Raw genomic sequence first — 15429 nt, 5'->3', positions numbered from 1 at the left:
ATGGAAATAAAATATCCAACAATAAGGAACTGAGTAAAGAATATCTATTAAAATGAGAAAAAGTTAAACAAGTTACAAAGTGCAAGATCCAGACTACAAAAACATTTACTATGTTAATGGCAGCATAAATTAACAACTTCCTGAACAACTGGAGGTGATTTAGGTGAAAAGTTACCTAGTTAAGTGGATTTTTAACAATGGTAAATTGTCTTAGAAGTGGCTCTTCTCTAGAAGCGTTCTTCACTCTTGTTTCCTTTTTAAGAATCCATAAATAGATACTTAATATCATTTATATTGTTTATTCTTCTGACTCCTCATCCCTCTCAGACCCTGATCTTACCAAACTGTATCTGATTTATTCTGCAGATGTTGTCACTTCAAGAATGTCATCCCCAGGATTAAAGACAGATGAGTATGGCAGACTGTACCCTAGTTAGTCTTCTTTACACCAGCTTCTTTCCCTCTAAATCATCTAGCATGAACTTTCTCTTCTCAAGTTATCACCTAAATGATCTCTTTAGCCTAACACTCAAGGCCCTCAGTAGTCTGACCTTAACCTAACATTCAACTCTAAAGTGTATTCTCAAAAATTCAGCCTTCCACTCAAGCCTTTTTCTCGCTGGCTTTTATACTTTTGCTCACACTATTCTTTTCCTCAAGATAACTTTTTTGACCATCTACACCCCGTCGTTACAGTTTCTGTTCATCTAAACTCTATTTCTATTCTTCAAAACACAAGTCTCATCTCCTCCTAAAACTTTTAACAGCATTCATTTACTACACCATTCATATGCATGTGACCATATTATTTAACTTTTCAGGTATGGGTTTTATTTCCCCATACAGGTGACAATCACTTTAAAGGAAGACCCCTCAACTTGTATATCTTTGCTATTATTTAGCTGAGCAATTAGAAATTCAAATATTAATAATGAGGACTAATTAATTCCATCTCTTGAGGTGAAGTTACTCAAAGAAACTGATTAAGTTCAGCCACTGGCAAGGAATTATACACAAACGTGGAACAAATGAAGCTAACCTCACAACTGAGGATTCCAAAAAGATCACAGTTTTAATGCATGCAACAGTTCACAATAAGCCAATTTTTTTAAAGGTTTTTTCAACAATGGTAGCAGAAACAATATTTTTTTCCACTACCTTGATTCTGAAAGAATAGCCACTATTGAGGGCTGTGAAAACCAAGGATGATATTTTCTTAAAGCTAGTGTTATTAATCACATATTAAATATTAAAGTGAAGTTCATGAATATAGACAACAACAACAAAAAGAACCAAAAGCAAAAACCTCACAGGTCATACTTCCAGGTTATCTGCAAGCACACTAAGATGTAAGTTTAAACTGAATTTCTTCAATTTTCTTTGACTCTCCAAAGCATAAACTCTATAGTAAAAATGAAACTCAACACATACCTGTATACCCTCTGATCACATCTTAGCACAATGAGAGGATCTATCATCAGGTCATTCTGAGTATACTTTTGCTGTCGTACAGACTTTATTGATGGTTGAAGTGCGTTAACTGTCATTACCCACAGCCTGATGAGAAAATAATCACATGTTCAAAAACAGCTATATCATAATTGAAACCTGTAGCCATGTTAGAAAGCTACATTCAGGGAAAAAATACAGAACAGGTGTAAATGAACTTGGGAAAATTAAAACCTATTAAAAAATCTTCACAGTTCTAATAGAATAATCATTGCATATAAAATGAAAATTTGAGTTAAAACCTCAGTTATACTGTACTTGCTATATGACTGTATAAGTCATGGAGATTCCTGAACTTATTTCTCCTCTGTAAGATATGAAAATACCTATAAATGAAACTATATCCACCAAAGCACTTTGAAGCTGTAACTGGCCCCATAAATTGTCATTGTTCTATACTTATCACCAGAGAATCTCAATGTGAGATGCCACTATGAGGTTAGACATCAATAAACCATAAAAGTGGTTACTAACCTAACTACACCATCAGAATTACTGAGAGATATGCAATATGGAGGGTATCTGATCTCTTACAGTGAAGGCCAGGAGTCCACCAGCCCTCGCACACAGAACTTGCCCACTCTTAAACATGAGTGGGTAGCCAATGATCATCAGACATCAAAGAAAGCTTCTAATTTGAAAAAGAGTAAAATATACAAACAGAAAGAGGGAATGCCAAAGAAACAGAAATGTTGGGATAAGAAGAAAAAAATTCTTAAATGTATCATTTCCTTAAAGGATGGAACATTTCATATATGAAACAAGAACAGAAAACAATTAGAGATTCTCAAATAAGAGTTCTTAGAAATTAAACTATAACAGGAATATTTTAAATTCAAAGGAAAGAGCAGAAGATAACATTCAGAAAACATCTAGAAAATGTATTCAAAAGATAAATTTTAAAATAGAGCAAAAAAGAGGAGAAAAATCAGAGTAGGTCAAAGAGGTTTAAAACCCAAACTGCAAAAAATTCCAGAAAACAGAGAGAGAGAAATTATTGGGAAAAAAGAAAAAAATATATATATATATACATATATATGAAAATATCCTAGAAGTGAAAGTATTAGCATTAGTCCCCAGATATAAAAAAAAAAAGGCCAACCAAGTGCCCAAGACCATGAATTTTAAAAGCTGCTGTTGCTGTTTGGCTGCTAAGTCATGTCTGATTCTTTTGCAACCTGTGACGTAAAGCCCACCAGATTCCTCTGTCCATGGGATTTACCAGGCAAGAATACTGCAGTGGGTTGTCATTTCCTTCTTCAACGGATCTTCCTGACCCAGGATTTAACCCATGTCTCCTGCATTGGCAGGTGGATTCTTTACCACTGAGCCACCAGGGGAAGCCCACAAATTAAAAAAGACCCACATCAAAAAGTATCATCATGAAACTGCAGAAACAGTGAAAAAGAACCTAAAACCTTTAAGAGAGAAAAAACAATGGTCACAAACAAAGGACTGGGAGGTGGTAAATGAAGTTACTCAATAGCAATCAGGAAAGCTCTAGTTACTTCAATAGAATAAAGCCTTCAAGTTGCAAAGAGGAAAAATAAGCTAAAATTCTACACCAAGGCTAAATATCAATCATATGTGAGAAGAAGAATAAACACCTTCTCACACATGAAAACCTCAAAGGAAAAAAAAAAAAGTTTCCCAAACAACCTTTCTCAGGAAGTCACTTGAGTATGAGTTCCACTCATAAGGAACTAAACCAAGAAAGAGAAAAACATGGAATTGAACCAAAGACAAAGCATTCCAGATGGCTACTGTGGATGTCTCAGATTGAAACATATGGATTGAAAGCTCTGAAAGGAAGGTTTCCAAGGAAAAATGTTACAGATATGTTATCTCATATGTTACAACTAACTGTTATGTAAATTTCTACTCAACAATATAGTCTGAAAGTGAATGAGTTATTAATACAGAAAAAAAAAAAAAACCTAAACAGACAAGAGGCAAACAACTCAAGGTCTGTATGTGGGGTGCAGAGGAGGACAGTTGTATAAGAGAGAGATTATAATCACAGGCTGTCATATCCTTCAACTAAAGTACACTTATGTGCTCATAAGAAGGCATTCCTAAATTAACAATGCAAAAAAGTAGAGGAAAACAACAGAAGGGGAAAGACTAGAGGTCTCTTCAAGAAAACTGGAGATACCAAGGAAACATTTCATGTCAGGATGAACAAAAAAGGACAGAATTGGTAAGGACCTAACAGAAGCAGAAGAGATTAAGACAAGAAAACACAGAAGAACTATACAAAAAAGGTCATAATGACCCAGATAACCATGATGGTTTGGTCATTCACCTATAGCCAGACATCCTGGAGTGTGAAATAAAGTGGGCTTTAGGAAGCACTACTTATGAAAAAAGCTAGTGGAAGTGATGCAATTCCAGCTGAGCTATTTCAGATCCTAAAAGATGATGCTCTTAAAGTGCTGCACTCAATATGCCAGCAAATTTGGAAAACTCAGCAGTGGCCACAGGACTAGAAAAGTTTAGTTTTCATTCCAAATTCAGAGAAGGGCAATGCCAAAGAATGTTCATACTATCACACAATTGCACTCATTCTGCATGCTACAAAGCTTATGCTCAATCCCCCAAGCTAGGCGTCAGCAGTACATGAACCAAGAACATCCAGATGTACAAGCTGGATACAGAAAAGGCAAATGAACCAAAGATCAAATTGCCAACATCCACTGGATCATAGAAAAAGCAAAAGAATTCCAGAAAAACATCTACTTCTGCTTCACTGACAAAGCTTTAGGATAGACTTTGACTGTGTGGATCACACAAACTGTGGGAAATTCTTCAAGAGATGGGAATACTGGATCACTTTATCTGTCTTCAGAGAAACTTGTATGTGGGTCAAAAGTAACAGTTAGAACCTTACATGGAACAACTGACTGGTTCAAAACTGGGGAAGGAGTCCATCAAGGCTGTATATTGTCACCCTGCTTATTTAACTTATATGCAGAGTACATCATGAGAAATGCTAAGTTGGATGACTCACAAGCTGGAATCAAGATGCTGGGAGAAATATCAACAACATCAGATATGTAGATAACATCACCCTTATGGCAGAAAGCAAAGAAGAATTAAAAAGCCTCTTGAAAGTGAAAGAAGAGTGAAAAAACTGGCTTAAAAACTCAATATTCAAAAAAATGAAGATCATGGCATCCGGTACCATCACTTCATGGCAAATAGAAAGGGAAAAGTGGAAGCAGTGACAGATTTTATATTCTTGGGCTCCAAAATCACTGCAGATGGTGACTGCAGCCATGAAATTAAAAGACTCTTGTTCCTTGGAAGAAAACCTATGATAAATCTAGACAGCAAATTAAAAGGCAAAGACATCACTTTGCTGACAAAGGTCTGTATGGTCAAAGCTATGGTTTTTCCAGTACTCATGCACGGATGTGAGAGTTAGACTATAGAAAACTGAGTGCCAAAGAATCGATGATTTGGAACTGTGGTGCTGGAAAAGATTCTTGAGAGTCCCTTGGATGGCAAGGAGATCCAACCAGACCATCCTAAAGGAGATCAGTCCTGAAAATTTATTGGAAGGACTGATGCTGAAGCTGAAGCTCCAATACTTGGCAAAGCTGGGAAGACCCTGACCTTTTCATCATAGGGGTCTGGAATGTAAAAGTAGAAAGTCAAGAGATACCTGGAATAACAGGCAAGTTCGGCCTTGGAGTACAAAATGAAGCAGGCAAAGGCCAACAGAGTTTTGCCAAGAGAACACACTGCTCATAGCAAATACCCTCTTTCAACAACACAAGAGACAATATCACCAGATGGTCAATACCGAAATCAGATTGATTATATTCTTTGCAGCTGAAAATGAAGAAGCTCTATATAGTCAGCAAAAACAAGACTGCGAACTGACTGTGGCTCAGATCATGAACTCCTTATTGCAAAATTCAGACTTAAACTGAAGAAAGCACAGAAAACCATTAGACCATTCAGGTATGACCTAAATCAAATCCCTTACAATTATTCAGAGGAAGTGACAAATATATTTAAGGGATTATATCTAATAGAGGGCCAGAAGAACCATGGATGGAGGTTCTTAACATTGTACAGGAGGTGGTAAGCAAAACTATCCCCAAGAGAAAGAAATGCAAAAAGGCACAATGGTTGTCTGAGGAGGCCTTACAAAGAGCTGAGAAAAGAAGAGAAGCGAAAGGCAAAGGAGAAAAAGAAACATATATCCATCTGAATGCAGAGTTCCAAAGAACAGGAAGGACAGATAAGAAAGTCTTCTTAAGTGATCAATGCAAACAAATAGAGAAAAACTATAGAATAGGAAAGACTAGAGATCTCTTCAAGAAATTAGAGATACCAAGGGAACATTTCATGCAAAGATGGGCACCTAAAGGACAGAAATGGTAGGGACCTAACAGAAGCAGAAGATATTAAGAAGAGATGGCAAGAATACACAGAAGAAATACACAAAAGAGATCTTCGTGACCCGATAACCACGATGGCATGATCACCCACCTAGAGCCAGACATCCTGGAGTGCCAAGTCAAGTGGGCCTTAGGAAGCATCACTACGAACAAAGCTAGTGGAGGTGATGGAATTCCAGCTGAACTATTTCAAATCCTAAAAGATGATGCTGCACTCAATATGTCAGCAAATTTGGAAAACTCAGCTGTGGCCATAAGACTGGAAAAGGTCAGTTTTCATTCCAATCTCAAAGAAAGGTAATGGCAAAGAATGTTCAAACTGCCACACAATTGCCCTCATCCCACACGCTAGTAAAGTAATGCTCAAAATTCTCCTCAACAGTACATGAACCAAGAACTTTCAGATGTTCAAGCTGGATTTAGAAAAGGCAGAGGAACCAGAGATCAAATTGCCAGAATCCACTGGATCACAGAAAAAGCAAGAGAATTCCAGAAAAACATCTACTTCTGCCTCATTGACTATGCTAAAGCCTTTGACTGTGTGGAACACAACAAACTGTGGGAAATTCTTCAAGAGATGGGAATACCAGACCACCTGACCTGCCTCTGAGAAATTTGCATGCAGGTCAAGAAGCAACAGTTAGAACTGGACATGGAACAACAGACTGGTTCGAAATTGGGAAAGGAGTATGTCAAGGCTGTATATTGTCACCCTGCTTATTTAACTTATATGCAGAGTACCTCATGCGAAATGCAGGGCTGGATGAAGCACAAGCGGGCATCAAGATTGGTGGGAGAAATATCAATAACCTCATATATGCAGATGACATCACCCTTATGGCAGAAAGCAAAGAGGAATTAAACAGCCTCTTGATGAAAGTGAAAGAAAAGAGCGAAAAAAACTGGCTTAAAACTCAACATTCAAAAAACTAAGATCATGGCATCTGGTCCCATCACTTCATGGCAAATAGATGAGGAAACAATGAAAATAGTGAGAGACTTTATTTCTTGGGCTCCAAAATCACTGCAGATGGTGACTGCAGCCATGAAATTAAAAGACGCTTGCTCCTTGGAAGAAAAGCTATGACCAACCTAGACAGCAAATTAAAAAGCAGAGACATTGCTTTGCTGACAAAGGTACGTATAGTCAAAGCTATGGTTTTTCCAGTAGTCAGGTATGGATGTGAGAGCTGGACCATAAAGAAAGTTGAGCACTGAAGAATTGATGTTTCTGAACTGTGGTGTTGGAGAAGACTCTTGAGAATCCCTTGGACAGCAAGGAGATCAAACCAGTTAATGCTAAAGAAAATCAGTCCTGAAAATTCATTGGAAGGACTGATGCTAAAGCTGAAACTCCAATACTTTGGCTACCTGATGCAAAGAACTGACTCATTGGAAAAGACCCTGATGCTGGAAAAGATTAAAGGCAGGAAGAGAAGGGGATGACAGAGGATGAGATGGTTGGATGGCATCACCAACTCGATTGGACATTAGTTCGAGTAAACTCCAGGTTTAGTGATGGACAGGGAGGCCTGGCATGCCGTGGTCCATGGGGTCGCAAAGAGTTGGACATGACTGAGCAACTAAACTGAACTGATGCTGGGAAAGACTTAATGCAAAAGGAGAAAAGGGCAGCAGAGCATGAGATGGTTAGATAGCATCACCAACTCAATGGACATTAATCTGAGCAAACTTCAGGAGATAGTGACGGACATGGAAGACTGGCGCGCTGCAGTCCATGGGATCTCAAAGTGTTGGACATGACTTAGCAACTGAACAACAACTCATGATAATATATACACTGAATATTTCTTTAACCAAAAATTCTGACATAACTATGTTGGGAGAAATGCAGGAAGGGAGGATATGTGTTGGGGGAAGAAGGACTCATAGGGAAGCTGGTAAGTGTGTGCAATCTTTATCTTATACAATAGGAAGTCAAAAGATAATTTCTAAATTGGAACATCAGATAATCATGGTAATTATAAGCATATGACTAAGATATCTGGTGGGATATAAATGTCAGAATTAAAAGATAAAAGAGCTGAGAACAGGTGTCTCTGAGGAGCAATAGCCTAAAGTGAGAAGGTAGGGACAGACCTTATATACTATTTAACTTATGTGCAGTTATTAATTTGGTATAAGTAAAAATCAAAATTAAAATGTATAGATATTCTCAGACCTACTGAATCAAAATCTCAGGTAAATCCAGCCCAATTTTTTTTTAGACCTGATCAACTGTTTCTGATGCAATCTATGGACCATCAGCAGAGAAGGCAATGGCACCCCACTCCAGTACTCTTGCCTGGAAAATCCCATGGACGGAAGAGCCTGGTAGGCTGCAGTCCATGGGGTCGCTAGGAGTCAGACACGACTGAGCGACTTCACTTTCACTTTTCACTTTCGTGCCTTGGAGAAGGAAATGGCAACCCACTCCAGTGTTCTTGCCTGGAGAATCCCAGGGACAGGGAAGCCTGGTGGGCTGCCGTCTATGGGGTCGCACAGAGTCGGACACGACTGAAGCGACTTAGCAGCAGCAGCAGCAGCAGCATGGACCATCAGAGACCTATGTGACTAAAGACAAAATCATGAATCTAGCATTCCACTCTGATTTAATTAGCATGGCATACAACTTGGGGATCAGGAGTTTAGAAAGCTCTCTGGGAGATTTCAATGTACAGCAAACTCTGGAACCACTGCAGTGATGCAAGACACAACAGTAATCTACACCACAATTAGGCACAAATGACCACAACTCCCTTTCACAGAACTTTCTCAAGTTGGAAATACATGAAAGTTTTTGTGTTAAGATAAAATGTATTATTTTCCTTAACAGATATAACAGCCCTTTAATCAGTAGTCTTCAGAAAGGATTTATATTGTCAAAAAGGTTTTTTTAACAATTTTTTTCAACATTTCAGCTTAGGTTATTGTATACAATCACTGCTATACACTTATCTATTACATGTAACAGAGCATTGAAATTACCTCCGAGGCATCACAGTATTCAGAACCATCCAGAGTTTATTGACTGTTTGAAGAATTCGCCGTGGAACCCCTGAATTCAACAGCTGATTCATATTGGATGTTAATACTTCTGCATATGGTATAAGTTCACTGGCAGAAAGTAGAGTCAAGTGTTCTAGAATCTGCATCACTTGTGTGTGACTTACTGGGACAGCTGAAAATGCTAAAAGGAAAACTGCCGTCACAATCTAATTACCACACAGCTTACCAAATGGAAAGCAAATATTGTTCTATCACACTATAGGCCAAACAAATCAAGAAAGCAATATTGCTTTAAAGAAAGTAAAACATTCAGTCCTAGCCATAGTTGTGGGCACACTTAAAATTAGGCCCTTAAGAAAAATTCATGTTAAAGTGCAGTTATTTCATAAAGAACAACAACAACAAAAAATCTCATCCGAAAAATCACAGTAGTGACAGTGACAGAAAGACAATGATTTGCACTGATTATTGGCTGACCACGAAACATACCCAAGTATTGCTTTTGGTATTAACATTCATTTGAAAAATTCAAATTTCTTGACACCTTCCTTCAGGTAGCCCTTTATGGGCTGTAAGCAGCTGTTAATAAAAAAATATCTAGAACTGCGATCCTTCAATAGAATAGTTACTAAGCACTTTTGGCTACTGAGCATTTGAAACGTGGCTAGTATAAACTGAGATGTGCTGTAAGTTTAAACACACAGACTTAGTACGGAAAACCAGTAAAATATCGAACAGTTTTTATATTGATTACATGATGAAATGATAATACATTAGATATACTGGGTTATGTAAAATAATTATTTAAATTAATTTTGCCTGTTTTTTTTTAACTCTTTGAATGTGGCAAATTATATAGAAAGTTTAAAATTATGTGTAGTTCACATCCTATTTCTATTTGACAGTGCTAACCTAGAACATTATCCATTAACAGCAAATACATTGTTTTCTATTCTGTGGCACTTATTTTTTTATATATACTTATTCATTTTTAATTGATTGATGATTGTTTTGCAGTACTGGTTTTCTGTCATACATCCACATCATGGCACTTATTTCTGACTGGTTTTAAGAACTTCCTAAACCATATGACCTGTTTATTGATGTAATGTAGACCCTATGAGGAGACAGATGCAAGCATGTCAGAAAAAAAAAAGGGGGTTAAAAATCCTTACACTCAAAGAGAATTACTTTATATAGTCACCAAAACACTGCTCTATCTCCTGGAAAATTCTGCATGATTCTAAGATTTCAATGGGGCTAACACCTCTTTGTACTACCAAAGGGGTAAAAGGAGTGATCAGTTTACTGTACCTTCTTGAAGCTGTTTAGGAGAGTGGTTTTTGGCATTATTAGTCAGAAGCATTCTCCTTAACAGGGCGTCCGTCCCTGTGATTTCCTCTTCACAGATCCAATCATCCACGATGCATAAATGTGGGTAATTGGTTGCAAGGAGACGAAGTAAAGCAGAATGCAACCCTTGAAAATGTACAAGATGTCAATCGGATTCTTCATTCTTAAACATCAAACTGTCTTTCCTATTTCGCCTTTCCCGTTCATTTTCTACCAGCCAGAGGAATCTGCACTTCTTATGCATGCACACTACAGTCTGAGAACTTCTATTCAGTACTTCAGTCAGGGACTTTGCTTAAATCAAGATCCCCATTTGAACGGATACACAGGAAGCTGGAAACCACTACTTTTATCGAAAGTTCTCAAGCTCTCTTCCAACCTATTCCAGCATAAAAGTAGCAGTAGCTCAAGAGTTGAGTAGGGAGGAAAAAAAGAGAAGGGAAAAAAAGGTTCATTTGGGAAAGATCACATATGGTTTGAAAAAGGCCTCACTCAGAAATTCTGATAGACTTCTACAAGAGAACACATCCTCTCCTCCAACCCAGTTGAGAATCATTGCTATACATGGGTAAAATTAAAGTTGCCCAACTTGAGTGCCTAAATGTACACTTTATGTACATTTTCTCATTTCACCCTAACATTCCTACAAGGTAAGCAGCATTGTCTCTGTTCTACTGTAAGGAAATAGGCTGAAAGATATTTATATTAATAATGTTCCTAAAGTCACACAGCTGTGTAAGCCAACCCAAGCAGTACTGATGATACCCACAAGAGGGTGCAATTGTTTTCTTTTAAGAAGGGTTAGGAAGCTCAGAAGCATTGGGACCTTTCTAAACTTGCTTACAGCACAGCTTGACTACTCATTATTATTATTATTGTATAACATCAGCAATGAAAAACAAATGATGATAATGCCTATTTAGACAGATGAAGTACTATGTTATTTACCTAATAAATGTTGTTACTATACAATTATCATCATCTCCCAGTTGCGAGAGCCAGCAATAAGAGTATCAGCAGTAATAAAAATACTTTAGATTTGATCATCCACTTAGTATGCAACTTAGATCAAGTCAAACCACTGCTTAGTCCCCAAAGGGATAAGTATCTACTGCCTTTCCCATAGAAACTGCTTAAAATAAATGTTTCTGTGAAAAAGACACTGTAACAATCACAAGTGGTATTATTTTAAAGTTTAAATGCACAAATATATGTATAGTCAGGACAATCACAAAAACGACTGCCTGTAATAGTACAAATTAGTCTACATTACATAATCCCTTTATTAGTTGCAACATTAGTTACCAAATGCTGCAAAATATAACATCACTTCTCTGAAAAGAGATTATGCAAAGATATAAATAAATGCAGACATCTGGCTAAAGAAGACCAAAGAAAGTTCATGTTCACCCTTGAAATCAACCATAATAAAGACAGAAAAAGAAAATCTGAGCTTCAAAGAAACAAATCAAAGAGAAAAAAAATCCATACATTCAAACATTATAAAAAGCTGTTAACTTAAGAAAAAAAATTGAATTTCAAAAAATATTACTATATTTCTACTTGACAGTTTTACAGTAAAAGTATTATAGTAATTTCATGCTTTGGCATGTTATGTAGCAATTAAAAACAATAATGTAGATCTACATGTAGCAACATGATAAGATCTCCAAGACTCCAACAGAAGAAAGCAAGTCAAGAAGAAATACAGTATGATAGCATTTAGAGCTCAAAAAAAGATTTTTGTACTTGTGTGTGTTTCTATTAGCTTCAACCACATGAAACTGCATTTTCAGAGGTCAAAAATAGTTGAATAGTTGTAATCTCATATGGTTCAACCTGTAGCAAAGAATATGTGAAACCACATACCAAAAGGAAATAGCTGGGGCCTCGGGGGTGGGAAATAGTTTTCAGGGAGTAAGACAGCAAGGAAAGTAAAGAGAAATTCACTCTTAAATTGAATGTTTAGCTTTGAGCACCTATTACACTTTGTAATCTTACATATAGTAGGTATTTTTTACCTATTGTATAACATATGGAACTCTGCTCAATGTTATGTGCCAGCCTGGATAAGAGGGGCATTCAGGGGAGAATGGACACATGTGTATGTATGGCTGAGTCCCTTCACTGTTCAAATGAGAATATCACATTGTTAATTGGCTATACCCCAATACAAAATGTTTTGGTGCTAAAAAAATAAAATAAAAATTAAATTTTAAAAAAAGTAGGTATTTTTTACCAATAAACATTACCAGTAAAAAGCAAAGAAAACAAATACCTCCCAACTCCTGCTGAAGTCCTTGAGCCTGTCGAATAAGGAATTTGATAGGAATCTGATCCATTAAAGAAGATGAATATGATTTGGGTTTTCTTTGCATGGCAGCTGTCAGTCAAAAATAAGAAATGTAAGATACAACGTTAGAAACAACATAAATCTTAACCTTCAACACAAATGGGAACAAATACACTGTTGAATTACTCTTAGTTCACTTAATCTGTAAATATAGCTCATAAAAGATGAAGAGTCACACCAAAGCAGTGAATACATATGACGAGCAAGAACATACTTCAGGGCAAGGTCTGGAAAATGCCCTGAAACTGAAACCAGTGGGAAGGAAAATCATGAGTGAGAGAAGCCACCTGCAGAAGTGTCCTACTCTTGAAAAAATAGAAGAGAAACTCCCCAAACCTAATTAGGAAGACAAATGCAGTCATGACCACATGGCTTAAAGCTTGATGATGCCAACAGCCTTAATCATATTATCTATTAGTGGTGACTGACTCTGTATGAATGACTTTCTTCTCTTACAACTTCTACCTTCAACTAAGTCCATCTTTTTTCTTTTTTTAAGCAAATCCACCTTAATTTCTATTCTTTTTCTGCTATCCTAATTCAATACCTACTCATCATTTATTTAAATAACTACTGTGGTTCAATTTTCAATTTTCCAGACTCCAATTCCTCTTCTTTTTGAACCATCCTTCACATTGGTGCCATAGTCTTCTTATTTAAATTCAGATTTGGCCAGATAATGTGTCTCTGGATCCAAGCTCAAATATCTGGATCCATGGATTTCCAGACCCCCAGGGTAAAGGTCCTTGCCAGTCAACACTTTCTGTCTCATCTCCACCATATGCTATATGCCTGACACCCTTATCTTATTCCAAGCTGCTTTGCATGTACAACAGAGCTTATGAGCATCTCAACCAGGCTGTCCATAGTTTGAAAAACTATATCCAGTATACTTATTCTTTTCCAAATACAAACCACATAATGTAAAGCTCAACAAATTTTTATTGATTGAAGTTAAGAAGTATATGAGTGCAAGCGTTACAATAAAGGTTGAGGATCATTGTCTAAATATACAATACACCTCTTGATTAGACATGATACCCCTTGCAAGTCAGTGAATTAGCATTCCAGTTTTCTACACCAATCTTTTATGAACTGGGTAAGAATGTACCTCAAAACACAATTTAAAAAAACACAGCTTCCAGTACAATCAAATTCTGGTTCCAACACCATCCAAACTGGAAAGGAAGAAGTATTTGCAGATATGGCATTATACAGAAAATCTTAAAGATTCTATCAAAAAACTGTTAGAACTAAAAAAAAAAAGTGGTAAAAATGACAAATATTTCAGCCCATAAATGTGTAAATGACTCTCATGCAAATGCTGAGGTGAAAGAATACTTGGGGCTTCCATAGTAAGATGAGGGGCCAACATTCAAGGAACACCTTACGGGGTATGCCTTTGTGCCATACACTGTAAAGCTCAACAAATTTTTGAAGGAAAAGAAAGCGAAGGCGCTCAGTCGTGTCCAACTCTGTGTGACCCCATGGACCATAGCCTACCAGGCTCCTCCGTCCATGGGATCTTCCAGGCAAGAGTACCAGAGTGGGTTGCCATTTCCTTCTCCAAATAATTTCCTAAAGAACGAAGTAGAGTTGGCTGGTAAAAGAGTGGCTGAGGAAGCTTTTCTGGACATCAAAGTTCCGTCAAGGTAACAAGAATTAAGAAAAGAAAAGAAAAAAGGAAAAAATACTGTGAAAACTAATAAATTCAGTAGGGTTGCAAGATATAAAATTAAATACACAAAAATCTCTTGCATTTCTATAGACCAGTAACAATCAGAAACAAAAGTTACATTACCCTTAGCTTCTGTAACATTTTAATCCTGAAAACATTCCTATGGAAACCTAATTCATTTATGAAATTAGTGTAAACTAAAGCCAGGAAAAAAAGAAGAGAAAAAAGGCCTATTTCACTTGCTCAAACACAGATGGGAAAAAATCATATTAAAAAAAAAAAGAAAAATCAAATCTAGCTCCATGCTAAAAGAATAATATACCCAGAGCAAGTAGGGCCCACTCCAGAAATACAGATATCAATCATACAACAAATTCTATAAATAGACCAAATTATCTCAGTAACTGCTGAAAAAGTATTCCCTTGATAAAGTTTTTTAAAATGGTACTCTAAGAAATTCAGAGCCTGACTAACCCAAAGTAAACGTCTATACCTTCCTGGTGGCTCAGATGGTAAAGCGTGTGCCTGCAATGCAGGAGACCTGGGTTCGATCCCTGGGTCGGGAAGGTCCCCTGGAGAAGGATATGGCAACCCACTCCAGTATTCTTGCCTGGAAAATTTCATGGACAGAGGAGCCTGGTAGGCTACAGCCCATGGGGTCCCAAAGAGTTGGACACAACTGAGCAACTTCACTTTAAGAAAAAATTATACAAAGTATATACAAAGTTTAATTGACATAGAAAAATAATTTGAATAAATTCACACATTTAAAAAATGTATTAAGTGATTACTCTGTATCAAGTAATATTCTAAATGAGTAAGTAAGTGAAAGTCACTCAGTCCTGTCCAACTCACTGACATAGTAGCAAAAAAAGATAAAAATTGGCCTTCATGAATCTTACATTTTAATAATTTAAAGGAAAAATTATTTCAAGGAATTCCCTGGCAGTCCAGTGGTTAGGACTCAGGGCTTTTACTGCTGGGAAGATGGGTTTGATTCCAGGTTAGGAAACTATGATCTTGCAAGCTGCACAGCTGACCCAAAATAAGTCTTCAAAAAAATTATTTCATATTCCTAGCTAGAAAGACTTTTATTGTAAAGATGTATTCTTTCT

At 36.9% G+C, this 15429-nt stretch overlaps 1 protein-coding gene across 5 annotated transcripts in view; it reads right to left on the bottom strand.

Annotated features, from left to right (window-relative positions):
- Positions 1 to 15429, bottom strand: part of INTS2 (integrator complex subunit 2) — a 56476-nt gene that overhangs the window by 9444 nt on the left and 31603 nt on the right. For all 5 annotated transcript variants that reach the window (XM_070772598.1, XM_070772599.1, XM_070772600.1 and 2 more), the window contains 4 exons: positions 12562 to 12666; positions 10245 to 10409; positions 8910 to 9111; positions 1432 to 1557 (listed from right to left, as the gene is read on the bottom strand). In XM_070772598.1, the coding sequence (XP_070628699.1) occupies positions 1432 to 1557; positions 8910 to 9111; positions 10245 to 10409; positions 12562 to 12666 (598 nt within the window). The remainder of the gene's footprint in view (positions 1 to 1431; positions 1558 to 8909; positions 9112 to 10244; positions 10410 to 12561; positions 12667 to 15429) is intronic.

This window comes from Bos indicus, chromosome 19 (genome assembly GCF_029378745.1).
Source record: "Bos indicus isolate NIAB-ARS_2022 breed Sahiwal x Tharparkar chromosome 19, NIAB-ARS_B.indTharparkar_mat_pri_1.0, whole genome shotgun sequence".
Classification (NCBI taxonomy): domain Eukaryota; kingdom Metazoa; phylum Chordata; class Mammalia; order Artiodactyla; family Bovidae; genus Bos; species Bos indicus.
This window is presented reverse-complemented; position numbering and strand designations above follow the sequence as displayed.